At 40.5% G+C, this 12972-nt stretch overlaps 1 protein-coding gene across 1 annotated transcript in view; it reads right to left on the bottom strand.

The window, feature by feature from the left end:
* Positions 1-11273, bottom strand: part of LOC133951463 (lissencephaly-1 homolog) — a 30935-nt gene extending 19662 nt beyond the window's left edge. Inside the window, exons 1-2 of the mRNA XM_062385404.1 lie at positions 11097-11273; positions 4139-4451 (exon numbers count right to left, since the gene is read on the bottom strand). Of these exons, the coding sequence (XP_062241388.1) occupies positions 4139-4170 (32 nt within the window). The 5' untranslated portion in view covers positions 4171-4451; positions 11097-11273. The remainder of the gene's footprint in view (positions 1-4138; positions 4452-11096) is intronic.
* Between the last annotated feature and the right edge of the window lie 1699 nt (positions 11274-12972).

Here is a 12972-nt window from a genome sequence, read left to right as displayed (position 1 = left end):
AAAGGATAACAGAGACACGGGCACAGACTAGACTTCCCGACATACATGCAGACAGGATTTTATTTCTAAATCACTTCACCTGAGGTGGTTATCTTTTTAAGTATCTCTGGTAGCAGTAATTATATTGTGGACCGTGCTGCAAATGAGAAATACACATTTTTGACATGATGGATTTGAGAGATTTTATCACCGTGATGAAACATTCAAAGAAAAAAAAGTGACGATCCTAAACTCCACAAGAGGAAAGTAATGAGAATATTTTTATCTTTTCAGTTATTTGAAAAGAGAGGATTTGCAGCATCTTTATATCGTCAGCATGTATGCTTAATTATGAACTGAATAAATAGGTTCTTTGGGCTTTTTTTCTAATTGTAATAGAACATAAAACCTGTAACATTTTTGGTTTTAAAGATCCAGTGGGTTACTGATCTTCCCAAAGAATGTGGAATGATTGATATGGGATGACGGGTCCAGGACTCACTCTGTAACAATGCCAGTCCATCTGTGTTAGTCCCGAGGCAAAATCAAATCTGTATTGCCAATAGACCCCCTGCAATTGCACCCAGGCACGTTTAGTACACTGAGTTCAAATGCAGAGATTTTGGGACAAAAACATGCAACAAAATGTAGCATCAACGAATAAATTATATTTGAATCATAATCACATTTTGAACATGTACAATAAACACATCTGTAACACGATGCGAGTAGAAAGCATAAAGCCAAAGGATGAAGTGGACATTTAACTCTAGGTAACAGTAACTGTGCTTGTATCACTTTAAATGTAATCATTACATTGCAAAGTAAAAAGTCAGTGAGAGTCTTTTATCACACCATCTATTCAACAAGCTTTTAACACAGAGACGCAATATTTGCTCAAGAGAACTATTTGAAATCCTGTTCGAGTATGTATCCCTACTACAAGTAACAGGAACCAATAATAATAATAATAGACCTGGATAAGGTGTGCTTTATTGAAAAGATGAGATAAGTATCACATTATATGGCTGCACCCTGATGAGAAAAGCCACAACGTCTCATTATTGGAAACTTCTTAAGCCCTCCAAAAACGCAGGGAAAACCCTTAAATCATACAGTCGACATGGGAACATTTGACTCATCAGATGGAGCCCTGGATACCATGCATTCCCACCATCATGCCAATCAGATCGAGACCCAGTTAGCCATCAGGTACCATCAGATACACAATGGCTGCGGAAGACTTAGAAGTGTGAATGTACATTTCAGTTCATATCATCATCACATTACTGAAAAATGCTGTCGCTCATTTAAGATTTTTCTCATGTCATGCAGACCTAATACTGGCAGCAAATTGCATCTGCATGCAACCCCCACCCCTGAAAAGACACCAGTCACACCCAACCACAACAGTGCTAGTACAGATACAGATGCAAAAATAGTGCATCTCTAAAAACAGCTCAGTTAGAATCAGTACAGCTGGTGCAATTAGTTAGGAAGATGCTTTGGCCTTTAATCCACAATTCTGACCCAAAATATGTAAACCAATGACAGCTGCAAAAAGTTATGTTGAACGCCAACTTATTTAAGAAGAAACTAAATCAAGATCAACTAGTATTGATATGTATTGAAGTATTGACATTACCTTATCCTCTATCTGGTAGGACATTTTATTCAAATCATACAGCATGACATGTAACCCTGTAATAGGATCTTTATAGACTTGTGTAAATAAATAAAAACAATGAGCTTTCAATTTTTGTGGATAAATAAATTGTTTTTCAAGCATAGGCCTCAAACTGTATCAACAGCTACTGCTTTGCATTAAATAATTTCCGTGGACCAATTTCACTTCCTCATTTGTTCATCATAATGCATTACCAACTTTTGAAGAATCTCTATTTGGATCGCTGGGAAATAAAAAAAAGTCAGGAGAACAACGTGACATTACAAACAAAGCTGAAGTTCAAGCTTTACATAATTCATCTTATTTGGGTGTGAATGAATATTATAAGACTAGATAATACATACGAATGAAACAGATGCTCTTAACCACTCTAACCTGTCATAGCTTTTTTCAAACAGCTTTCATCCAAGGTTGTTTAAGTCACCTTTATGTCCTCTGAATGGCCGAGGTCACGACATCTAATCTTTTGATCCATCAGATTCACAGCCAGGGGGCAATGGAAAAAGGACAAAATCACATGAACAACCTTGTAGCCTAAGACATGGAGGAGGCTGAGGGGATTTTCTTTGTAAAGCAAAGATAATGTTCAAAAGCAAGGACCTATCTGCACACGGCTGCCTCCAGGTCTTTCAGGGGAAGCTGATAGTTTGTGCTCTGTGTCTATTTATAAAGCACACCGGCGGGGACGAGTCCCCTGACCCAGGAAAGAAACACAAATGTGCTTTTCATTCGCTATGTACGTAAAAATAGAGCTGTTATGAAGATGCTCTAGCAAATTCAGCATCTGACTGTGGTGCTGACAAAATAGCATCGTTTTAGGGGACAAGCATTAGTTCCCTTTTCAGACAATGATAACAAGGAAAAATATTATCTTCTCAAATATCATTTTCAAGTATATAATTGTAAAATATATAGATAAACTCGAAGGACACTTGGAGGGAGCAGGTCTTTGAAATGGCTAAGGCCGTATCTCACCATGTTTGAGTGGGGAAAAAAAAAGATGGATCCATCCATTTATCTGGATCCACTAGTAAATCAAATGGATTCTTCCTAGGATCATGCCCCATCTTTTATTGAAAACATTTCAGTAGTTTTTGAGTTACACTACAGAAAGTCAAACAACAATGAAGACAACCTCCTTTACTTTCCAAGTAATAAAAATCAAATGCCAACATCGTTCTGATGTTGAACCACACTGTGAGAAAGAAAGGGGGCCCAATGTAAAATAAATGCAGCACGCAGCTCTACAATGAAATCCAAATTCTCATAAAAAACTAAAATAATCTAGTGGTCAGTATTAATATTTGCATCAGTGGGAGCCACACAATGCCAGTTCATTAACACGGTGGGACTTCAGCTGAGCAGGCTGTCCTTCAATGTGGCCCAGGATGCATTTGGTCTGAACAAGGTCTTAATGACACCTCATGCTAACTAACTCAATGAGAGGTGGAATGCAACATATGCTTGAATGTGACTCAAGTGTCCAACACCAGTTTCCTGTAAAATAAAAAAAAAAAAAAGAGAAGAAAGAAATGGGGCCAGAGACTTTTTTTTGTGGGGGGGGGGGGGGGGGGGGCTTCCTCTGAATGGCAAATAGCATGAAAGATTAGCATTCCAATAGACCTCTCCATAACAACAGTCCCCTCCCACAGTGCTAATCTAAAAACACAGAAACAGTGCACTGAATGTTAAAGAACCTTGTCATGTGAGCACTGATGCATTTCTCAAACAGTGCAAAGATAAATTATAAAGTTTTAGGCATGCTTCTTTCATGGAGGGGAAAAGCTCCACAAGATTATGTTGACTCCCACTCAAGACCTTGTATCTCACATTGAGATGCCTTAACTTTCAATCTCCTGCCTCAGGGGTTAATTACCAAACCCACAGATTGAGCAGGGCCAAATTACACCCCCTCCCCATCATCATCTCTCTCACTTTACCCGCTTGCTAGATACACTTCACAGCACATGCGCTGATCTGTATGCAACTACTTCTATCTGCTATTGACTGACAGTGAGCTCAGTGCAAGACTATGAAGCTTGGTTCAACCCTTTCTGATTTCTGATTGTTCTTCTAGAGTGGCAGTTGAAGCTACTGGCAATGTCACAAAACAAATTGTGATTATTTAGCATGCATCACAGTGTGTAGTATAGGTGGATGATCAATATATGTTTGCTGTAAGACCTCTTAAATTCAATGTCAACAAACATGGTTAAAAGGTGGTTTGCATTCATAAATCACTTTTCTAGTTAAAACCATTCAAAGCACTTTACTGAGTTATTCAGTAAAATATATATTTTGATAAATCAGAAGAGGAGCTTATTCATCCACGGTCATTCTTTCTACAGCTGAGCAGGTGTTTCTTGTCACATGATATAAGCAACACTGATACCACAATGCATTAACCCACAAATCATGACTGATATCTCCATGTTCGAGCCACATGTTGTGAAAGGTGTGTTGGTAACTCACAGTTCATCTCGTTGTCGTTGTGACAGCACCATGGTGACAGGGAGGTGTGGGCTGGTTTAGGAGGGATCAGTTGGTAAAAGGAGAACCTTGTGCAGCTGCTACGTTCTCCTCAGTCAGGAGATGAGCTGTGCTGATCCAGGCAACACAGGCGTGGATGAGCCGTGCACTCCAATGGCAGGCGGTTGGTTTTGTCCAGGCAACAGTTGAGACTGAGAAGAAGGGAACGCAGGAATCTGCCCCCCAACCGGCTGACTCCAGGGACAAGAGAAGTGGAGAGGCTGCAGACCAGTCACCAGCCAAGTCTACACTGCATCTGGAAAAGAGAGAGGGAAAAATGGACATTAGGTATGCATGACGGATTGCAGGGAGAGTGGGTAAGGATGAAAATGTTTACGGGCCAAAGGATTGCTGTATCAGTATCTGCACCAGTTATACACAGACATAATGGCTGTGAACTATTGCAAAATTACAGAAACACAAAACAATACAAGCTGTGTTGTCAGAAAGAGAACTCCCACAGTGATGCTTCAACAGCATTCAGCATCAAGCATGTAAAAGACAAGATACACTCATCAATCATACATTTTCCATAAAGCACTCCATGATGAGTCTTGTCATGTCCAGTCAGTCAGTCATGTCACCAGACTGCTTTGCTCTTGCAGCAAATTCCTCTCTCAGCACACATACAAGGGCTGACCCACATTCTCAGTGCAACTGCCTCTCCTCCCAGGTTGTCGAAAGAAAAGAAAAACAGGACACAGCTGAGCAGGCTGGAGTAACGGCCGAGCTATTGTCGAATTCCCCTGATATTTTCATCCCATTATGACACCTCAAATGCTGGCTGATGGCAAAATGAAATTAATACCTCCATTTGTAATCATTTATTAGAGGGATAGTGAATATTAATTTATTGTTGAGTGGAATACTGATGAGGGGAACAATAATGTCTATTTTTATACTGCTTCATAGTCGTGAAAAGCACTTGACCAACACAGGTTCCAGCAAAAATACCTGCTGTGAGCTACAATAAGCCTCTTAGTCTACTGGGACCAATCTCTGCCACACCAGTAGAGAACGGTTCAAACAAAGTCAACTCATGTCTTTCCAGAGACCTGCAACAAACCGACAAAACTAAAACATGGCACCAATGTCTGCACACGTGCAGAAGAGGGAGGGTGTGGGAACGGGTCCCCTGAAGGAAACAGATGTATCTGGAGTAAGCACGAGGATTGGAAACATTCCATTGCAATGAAGGAAAATTTACACATTTACAATTCAGCTGCTGATGCAGGAGTGACATTACCATAAGGGAAAATTCCTCTTTTACATTCCTCCTCGCTTGCACAAAAAGCAAAGCAACTGTTTTCAGACATGACCTGTGGTTAAATCCAGAGAATTGGCTGCAGACTTAACCGTGACCTTGTTTTCCACACATGCACAAGGCAGGGGTTGGTTCTCTGCAACAAAGCTTCTGCATTATTGAGGCAAGAGGTAGAGTAGTTGAGTGCAGCAGACAGAGGCAGGAAGTGACGTATTAATGCCATGGCTGAGATCACATGATCATGTTTAAAGTACCCCGACACGGTCGTCATCTCTGATCACAATCACCTCTTGACCTCTTCGTCAGTGTCTTCTACGTGTATGGGACAGCTTTTTGACAAGGAGGTATGTTTGCTTTTTTGTTTTCTTTCATTTTTGCATCTGTCACGTGTTAGTAGTTCCATCAATCCAGCAAGGGATCCCCTGCTGTGTTCTCACATTGAAATCTCCTGGCTAACCAAATAGTTTATACTAGGGGACAAGGCAGAGAAAGACCACAGAAACTGAACTGACATTTGCATTCACACATGTACCTTCTCCTGAGAAAATATGTAGGATCTGGTGAGTTCAGTGCATGTCTGAAAGCAGCTTTAGAAAACATATGGGAAACATTAACACAAAGGATGCAGATTTAATACTGATTCTTCTAAGGCATTAAGAAAAACATCTAGTTTTTGCTTTTTATTTGCATTGTTGACACTTTGACATTGCAGAAAAAATGTTAACCAGACAGGAACCTAACATAGCCACCAGCTTACTCCTGGAACTTGATGTCACCACCTAACAACCATCCAAATGTCTGCTTAGCTCTGACTGTTTGGATTAAGGCATGCTGGGGGTGAATGCTGCCCAATAACTCAGCCATGATTCAGGGTCATAGCATAACAACACGGTGGGACGATGGCACTGAAGATAAGATGGTTCCTTCAAAACTCTCCACAAACAAAAAAAGCACTAAAGCACAAACCTTCTAAATCAACTTGTACAACCGCTATCGTGAGTGAAATTAGGTCATCCACTTTACACTGACACCTCCCTCTGTGCTGCTGTTAGCTGTCATCACTGTATGTATCCATTAATGTGTTAGACTCCCCTCTCTGCAAATCTTGTTTGTGGCTTTAGTATTGAGCAAATTGTTTGCACAATCCCATAATCAGACTAATTGCCTCAGCACAAAAAGGCAGTCCTGTCTCGATGGAAGGGGAATGGGCTGCAGCATCTATAAATCTGCCTGCTGATGGTTAATAATGGTTACGTGTCTTCTTCCCATTGATTCTCTTGTTTTTGTGTAGCAGCAACAACTGCACAGTAAAGTGCTCCTAATAATAATGGAGCAGACTCTTGAGAGATGTTTAATTTCCTGATGGGTGCCAACAGGTCGTCTGTAGTGAAAGCCATTTTTAATGATAAATGGAATGATTCCTCTGTCTCCGTCTCAATTCAACAGCTAAATGTCAAGACAAAACTGTAATGAACCACACCCATTGTGTCATTGTGTATACAATCTGTTTTTATGAAGTCACACATTTGAGCTGGGCCTACATATTTGAAAACCCCAAACACAGGATTTAAGTCAAAACAGCAAGTAACAAAACAGCAAAACCCCGATAATAACTGTCAGAATAATGTGTCAGAAAACCTTTCAGAAAAGCAAAAATCTCTCAAGAACTCAATAAGAGGTTGGTGCATATGTCACAACACTGAAGCTGACCAATATGGCATTACATTGCATTACATTAATGCATCTGGTCAAACAGCAACCCATCATATATTTGTACCATATTACATCTTATCATTACGCAACCTGCCAAATATGATCGACAAGGTATGTGTTCAACATCTAATAATCAACCCTCCAATGTCTTCAAAAAGGAACACACCCCTGTGGAATGCAGGGCAAGAGGATGGAAATAAATCCACCACAGTCAGCAGTAAAGTCTGTTTGTGTGAAATTGTGTCTTAGCAGCTTGTCAAAAAACAAACACCCAATCATGTTGACAAAGCTATCGCCTCACTGTCACCACTGGTTCACAGCTCAGAGTTTTCTCAGCGTCATTATGACACCATCGTCTTTCAAAACCAAGCATCTGAAACAGCTGGAATCTGGATCGACTTCATTTTTTTGTTTTGGTGACTTCAACTTCATATCGTCTGTGAACTGGGAAAGTAACATTATCATCATACTTGACTGACTTCTCACAAAGAACATGGAGAAATTTTTAAAAGCTAGACTACAGTATGGCATGCAGAAACAGCTAACATACGCATATACGCATGAAATAGAACAGTAAAAGGTGACTGAACAATGCAGCTTTATAATGTATGCACTCATTGGGATGTGACAAAAAAGTGGACTCTGCTTGGTGACAAAGCTCGACTTCAGCTGAGGTCACATAATTGTTCTTAATTTAATTATCTGTAGTTATAAGCTACTATGACTTATTTATCTATGTATTATGGATTTAAAAAAAATGCATATTTGGTCATCATCTAAGAAAATATTAAACATTTCAACTTAAGTTAAAGCTCTGTCTTAATTTAAAGAACTTATGACTTAAACTCAATCAACAAACATCCATTTCACCTCCTCAGCCCAATACCTGCACCAAGTTAGAGATTTTTATGCAAAGTCTACAGCTTTAGTTCTGAGAATTTATTTCGTATCCTAGTAAAATTGATTTTGTACAATGCAATATCCTAAACTGAATCGATAGTTAATCATAAATTATATGAGAGCCTTCATCCACTGACAAAACCAACACACAGAGCAGGCAGGACGCTCACAGAAACAACAACTCAGTTGTATATAACAACCGGCACACATGAGAAGGAACAACACAATACTGACTAGTTAGCCTCCCTCATATAGATAGATTACAGGTTTCAATTATTCGTATGGTATAATCAAAGTCCCACTTAGCAGCCATAAGGTGCTTGTTCAAATCAATATGATTTGGATCTCTCCAGGGCATTTGCGTCATGCCAACAAGTTGGTGACATAATTTGTCACAGCTCTAAATTTAGACTGGATATGAATGCAAAGTCTGCCAGTTGTTGTTGCCAAGCAAGAAGCATGTTCAAATCTAAACTCTCAATTCTCCAAAAGCTACTTAGCACACACTAAAGGATAAGTGGTTGCTTGACATTGATTTTAGTTTCACTCAAACATTGTCAAACCTTTTATTTTAAATATTATATACAAACACTGTGTCAAAGTGAGCATTTGTGAGTTGACAGGCAGCTGCTGTTGGCAGCAGGTCAGTTATCACCAGTCAGTTAGCTGCTGGGTAAGCTGTGTGGAAGGTCAACGTCAGTGTGACAGGGCAGAGAGGGAGAGTAATGTGGAGGCCTGCTCTTCAGCCCTCTACAATCACAAAGACAAACAGCCTGTCACTTTTATCATCTGTTGACTTAAAATGAGGATGATTCCCCCATTGCCTGATTTAAGGCAATACCTCCATGAATCCTGTCAGTATTATCAATGGTTTTATAGAGAAAAACGATCAACAAGATCTGTAACTGTAAAGTGTTCAAGTCTCCTGCTGAAGAACTGGCAGCGAGCCCAAGCAAAGCAGCACTTCCAACTTCTGAAGCTTTGTATTGCAGTCATGTACAATTGGTGCTGGTGCAGCAGTTCCATTACTGACAGCACTGAAAAGACCCCCGCTGCAGGGTTGCACTTATTCAAATCAACCTCTGGCAAAACTCAGGACTGACTTAGAACGCTTTCAAGTACAACCAACTGACTGCATCAACTGTCTCGCAAAATTACTGCTAGAGAACTGAAGCATGTCGATATTATACAAAAACAAAGAGCTGCTTTTGTCATATTAGCTTGATATTCCCAGTGGTCAACCACAGAAAATGAGTAGCTAGACACAATTTCAAAACTAGTTTGAACTTTGAGTCTTTTCAGCATCACTGTCATGTGTTTTCACAGATGCAAGTCCAAGGTTAATCTTTATACTCTATTCATTGTATACTTTTGGTTTCACATTGAAATTTTGCCAGCACACTCGAAAACTTTGACTGACATCCCTACATCCTGACCCCATCATCTACATGTGTGTAGCTTCATTTCAATTGCGAAAATGTAATGATCCGATTTATATCATTGCCTCTATATTTCAACTACTATAATGGCTTTGGATTTTGTGAGATGTGAAAACACCCTCTAAGTCCACACCCACAGTGCCAAAATACTCTTTGCCTATGATAGTAGAAATCAAACAAACATTAGTGCCATTTTAGTATATCCATTTCTTTTAATTTGGTTATGTTAAGAATAGCTGTCAAAATATCTACATGCAGAAATATAGTACACCCCTCTTCAAAATCGTTAAATTTGGTTAAATTCAAGTCTAGAACACAAACCCTCTTACCTGAGAGTGGAGCACAGACAGGGGTAATTTTAGAAATATTAACAATTTCATCAATATCCAATAAGTCCAGTATATCAGCTGCAGGGCAATCCTTACAGGCGTGGCAGAGGAAATAAAACAGCCAAGGTCTCCGACTTTAACCGGTGCTTTCTATCCGATATATCCGTGACATGCTTGCGTAAATCAGGAGAGAGCGCCGTTTGTGGAATTCAGTGCACAACCTCGCCAGCCACCAATCGCTCCTGATTTCCATTCATCTCGATGTAAACCCAGGTTCCACAAATCCCTCTCAAGTAGCATCCACACAATGAGAGAGAAAACACTCGAGCACCGGGTAGAGGCAGTTCCTATAAACTCGTCCTCTCCGATGTGCTCCACCCTAATTTTATAACACCGTGCCAACAAACCGCATGAAGCATGAGAGACGCAGGGAGCATCCTCCTCAGTCCAGACACAGCAGAGGAGACATGCGAAGGAACATGCCACGGTAGAAAACTGCAGCAGGGGTTGTGTGACGCTCCACTGCAATGGGGTGTGTGCGTGTGTGCACTGGAAACAGCTGAGGGCAGGAGACGAGCAGCACTTTACGCCCTTTTCAGATGCCAACACTAGCGATTAACACAACATCAACACGGTGACAGCAGCAACACGTTACAACGACTCAGCGGCAGCACAGCTAACGTTAGGGCCGTGCGAGCTACATTAGATTTTGTCGTGTGGTATTTTTAACAACGTTTAGAGGCAGGGACTCTGCTCCACACTGTGCTACTTACTGCCTGCTACCCACTCGGGATGGACGCCAGTGTAATAAACGCTGGTGTCACCACGCCGGACACTCTGACACGTTTTCACCTCCGTGTTGACGTCGGTAACGATTCCCGGTCGAGCTGACAGCCGGTAGCTCTGCGTTATCGTTAGCTGAAGTTAACGTTAGCCAAGTTAGCCTCAGTCAGAAAGTTGACTTCACACCGGTACCGCGCTCAATTCAAGCCTAGTTAGCAACAGTGAGCTCGCGCAGTAGCTGACATCGACCGACTGCTTTATTTTTTATTTGGTCCCAGAAGGAAGGCGGTTCTCTGTACCCGGGGATAAAGTCCGCTGACACGGTACCTGCTGCTCCGGTCCAAGCGGCCTATCCGCCATTTTGAGACATAGAAAGGAGGCGCAGACGTTACAGCCACATCGTCATTTTCCCACCTAACGGCCGAGTGCTTCGCCCCCGACAGGCTCGCTGACAGGACCGAGTCCGGACTCACCCTATGCTCTCTGGCCGTGGATGTCCTCCGCCGTCTCCTGCGGTAACACGACCCGACGGGGCGTGAGGTTTCCGCTGCAGAGGGATCGGGTCTTGTGATATGGAGCTGAGCCGCGTTTCGTCTCCGCCGCTTGTTTTCTCGTCGCCTGCCGCATTCACTTCAATCCGGAGCGCGCACGGAGCTCGCGTTCACGGTGCGACGAGAGCGCGCACGCAGAAAAAAACGAAAAAAACGATGTACTGTTAACTCTTTAATGGCTCCTATCTCAGGTAAAATGTCCCAAACACGAGGCGTTTCTTCACGAAGTGTTGTTCAACCGCAAGACAGCATTAGATGTTAACTATTCATGTGAATCCTCTCAATTTACTGACACTTGAAGTATTACCACTCAAAACCAAGAGACGGTTAACTCTTTAACCTCCTGAACAAATAGATTGTCTGATATATGAATGCCAAATTGAGAATTAAAAATATTCGAATATATATAGGAACTTCTGTTTAATTTCAAATAGTCTACAGCTATACAAGGCTTATAAGACAGTCAGTGTCGTGATTCTTGTAAGGCGTCCGAAGACAAAGTTAGAAAGTACTGGGTTATTCTCTAACAATAGGTTTTTAAAGTATGTTAAATCATCCAGTATCTAAAAGCCAAAAATAGAAAAGTAACTTTAAGTAAGGCCGTCAAATATATGTAGTAAAGTAGAAAATATTTGATAAGTGTTTATCAAAAAATAACACGGAGACGCACACACGACAATTTGTCCATCTTGTTATAGTGCCTAGTTCCTCATGTTGGTCATCAAGCGTTGTGGCCTAGTCTAAAAGAGTTCGCTCGTCAATTAGAAGGACCCGGGTTCAAATCCTACTATTTCCGATTTTCAAGATGGCAATATACTGAATTCTTAAAATTGTCAACATTTCTCCCATTCATTCCAAAATATTTGACACTATGTAGATTTAAAATAAAAAAACAGGAAAAAATTTATTAAAAAAAAAAAAAAAAACTGCTTGCGCAATTTCTGCGCATTGGGCTTCTGCGCAGGATGTGCGCAATAGACTTCTGTGCAGGATGTGCTCAGTAATCTTCTGCGCAGGATGTGCGCAATGGACTTCTGCGCGCACGCAGTTTTTTTTGTTTAATTGAATTTATTTATATTTAAGTTATTTAAATTAAATTAAAAAAATGTTTTGGGTCAATCAAGATAAAGTTTGTGTTACACACTTAAAATACACACAATGCTGAATGTAGACTAAAGACACCATAAACTGCATTTATCAAATACACAGCTCTGCTCAATTTCTAATTACAATATTGCATTGTACAATTAGCGCAATATTTCAGCTGTATTGTCTGCACCTTTTCAATTATGGGGTGTTTTGCAATTTGGTTTATTTGTTTAATAGTGTGAAATAACCTCATGCACTTCAAACAGCTAAACCTGTTCAATGGTCAATACTGAAAACTAGACTATTTGTAAAACCGAATGGACGCACTGTTAAAAAAAAGAAGCAATAGAGTTCTCTGCAGACACAGTTTGATTATTTTCAATGAATTTATTCTATTTTATAAATTATCAAAACATCCTAACAATAGACTCAATGCTGTTGGGAATTTCAAAAGGTAGCAGTAGATTATTTTTAGTCCTCAGTCTAATATAATTGGAGAAAATAAATGGAGGAAAAAAATTCCCTCTGTAATGTATCGAACGTGTGTGTATTTGTGCACATTTACACTACATGAATGACATTTAGGTCAATGTATGTCCTTCACAATGACACAAGTGTTAGTGTGACACCTCCTGGACACTGGTGGTATTACAGTGGAGCTAAACTTGGTTAAGAGGAAATGTAGAACTGAGAAATCCAGAAAAAAAAG

The sequence above is a fragment of the Platichthys flesus genome, chromosome 4 (assembly GCF_949316205.1).
Source record: "Platichthys flesus chromosome 4, fPlaFle2.1, whole genome shotgun sequence".
Classification (NCBI taxonomy): Eukaryota; Metazoa; Chordata; class Actinopteri; order Pleuronectiformes; family Pleuronectidae; genus Platichthys; species Platichthys flesus.
This window is presented reverse-complemented; position numbering and strand designations above follow the sequence as displayed.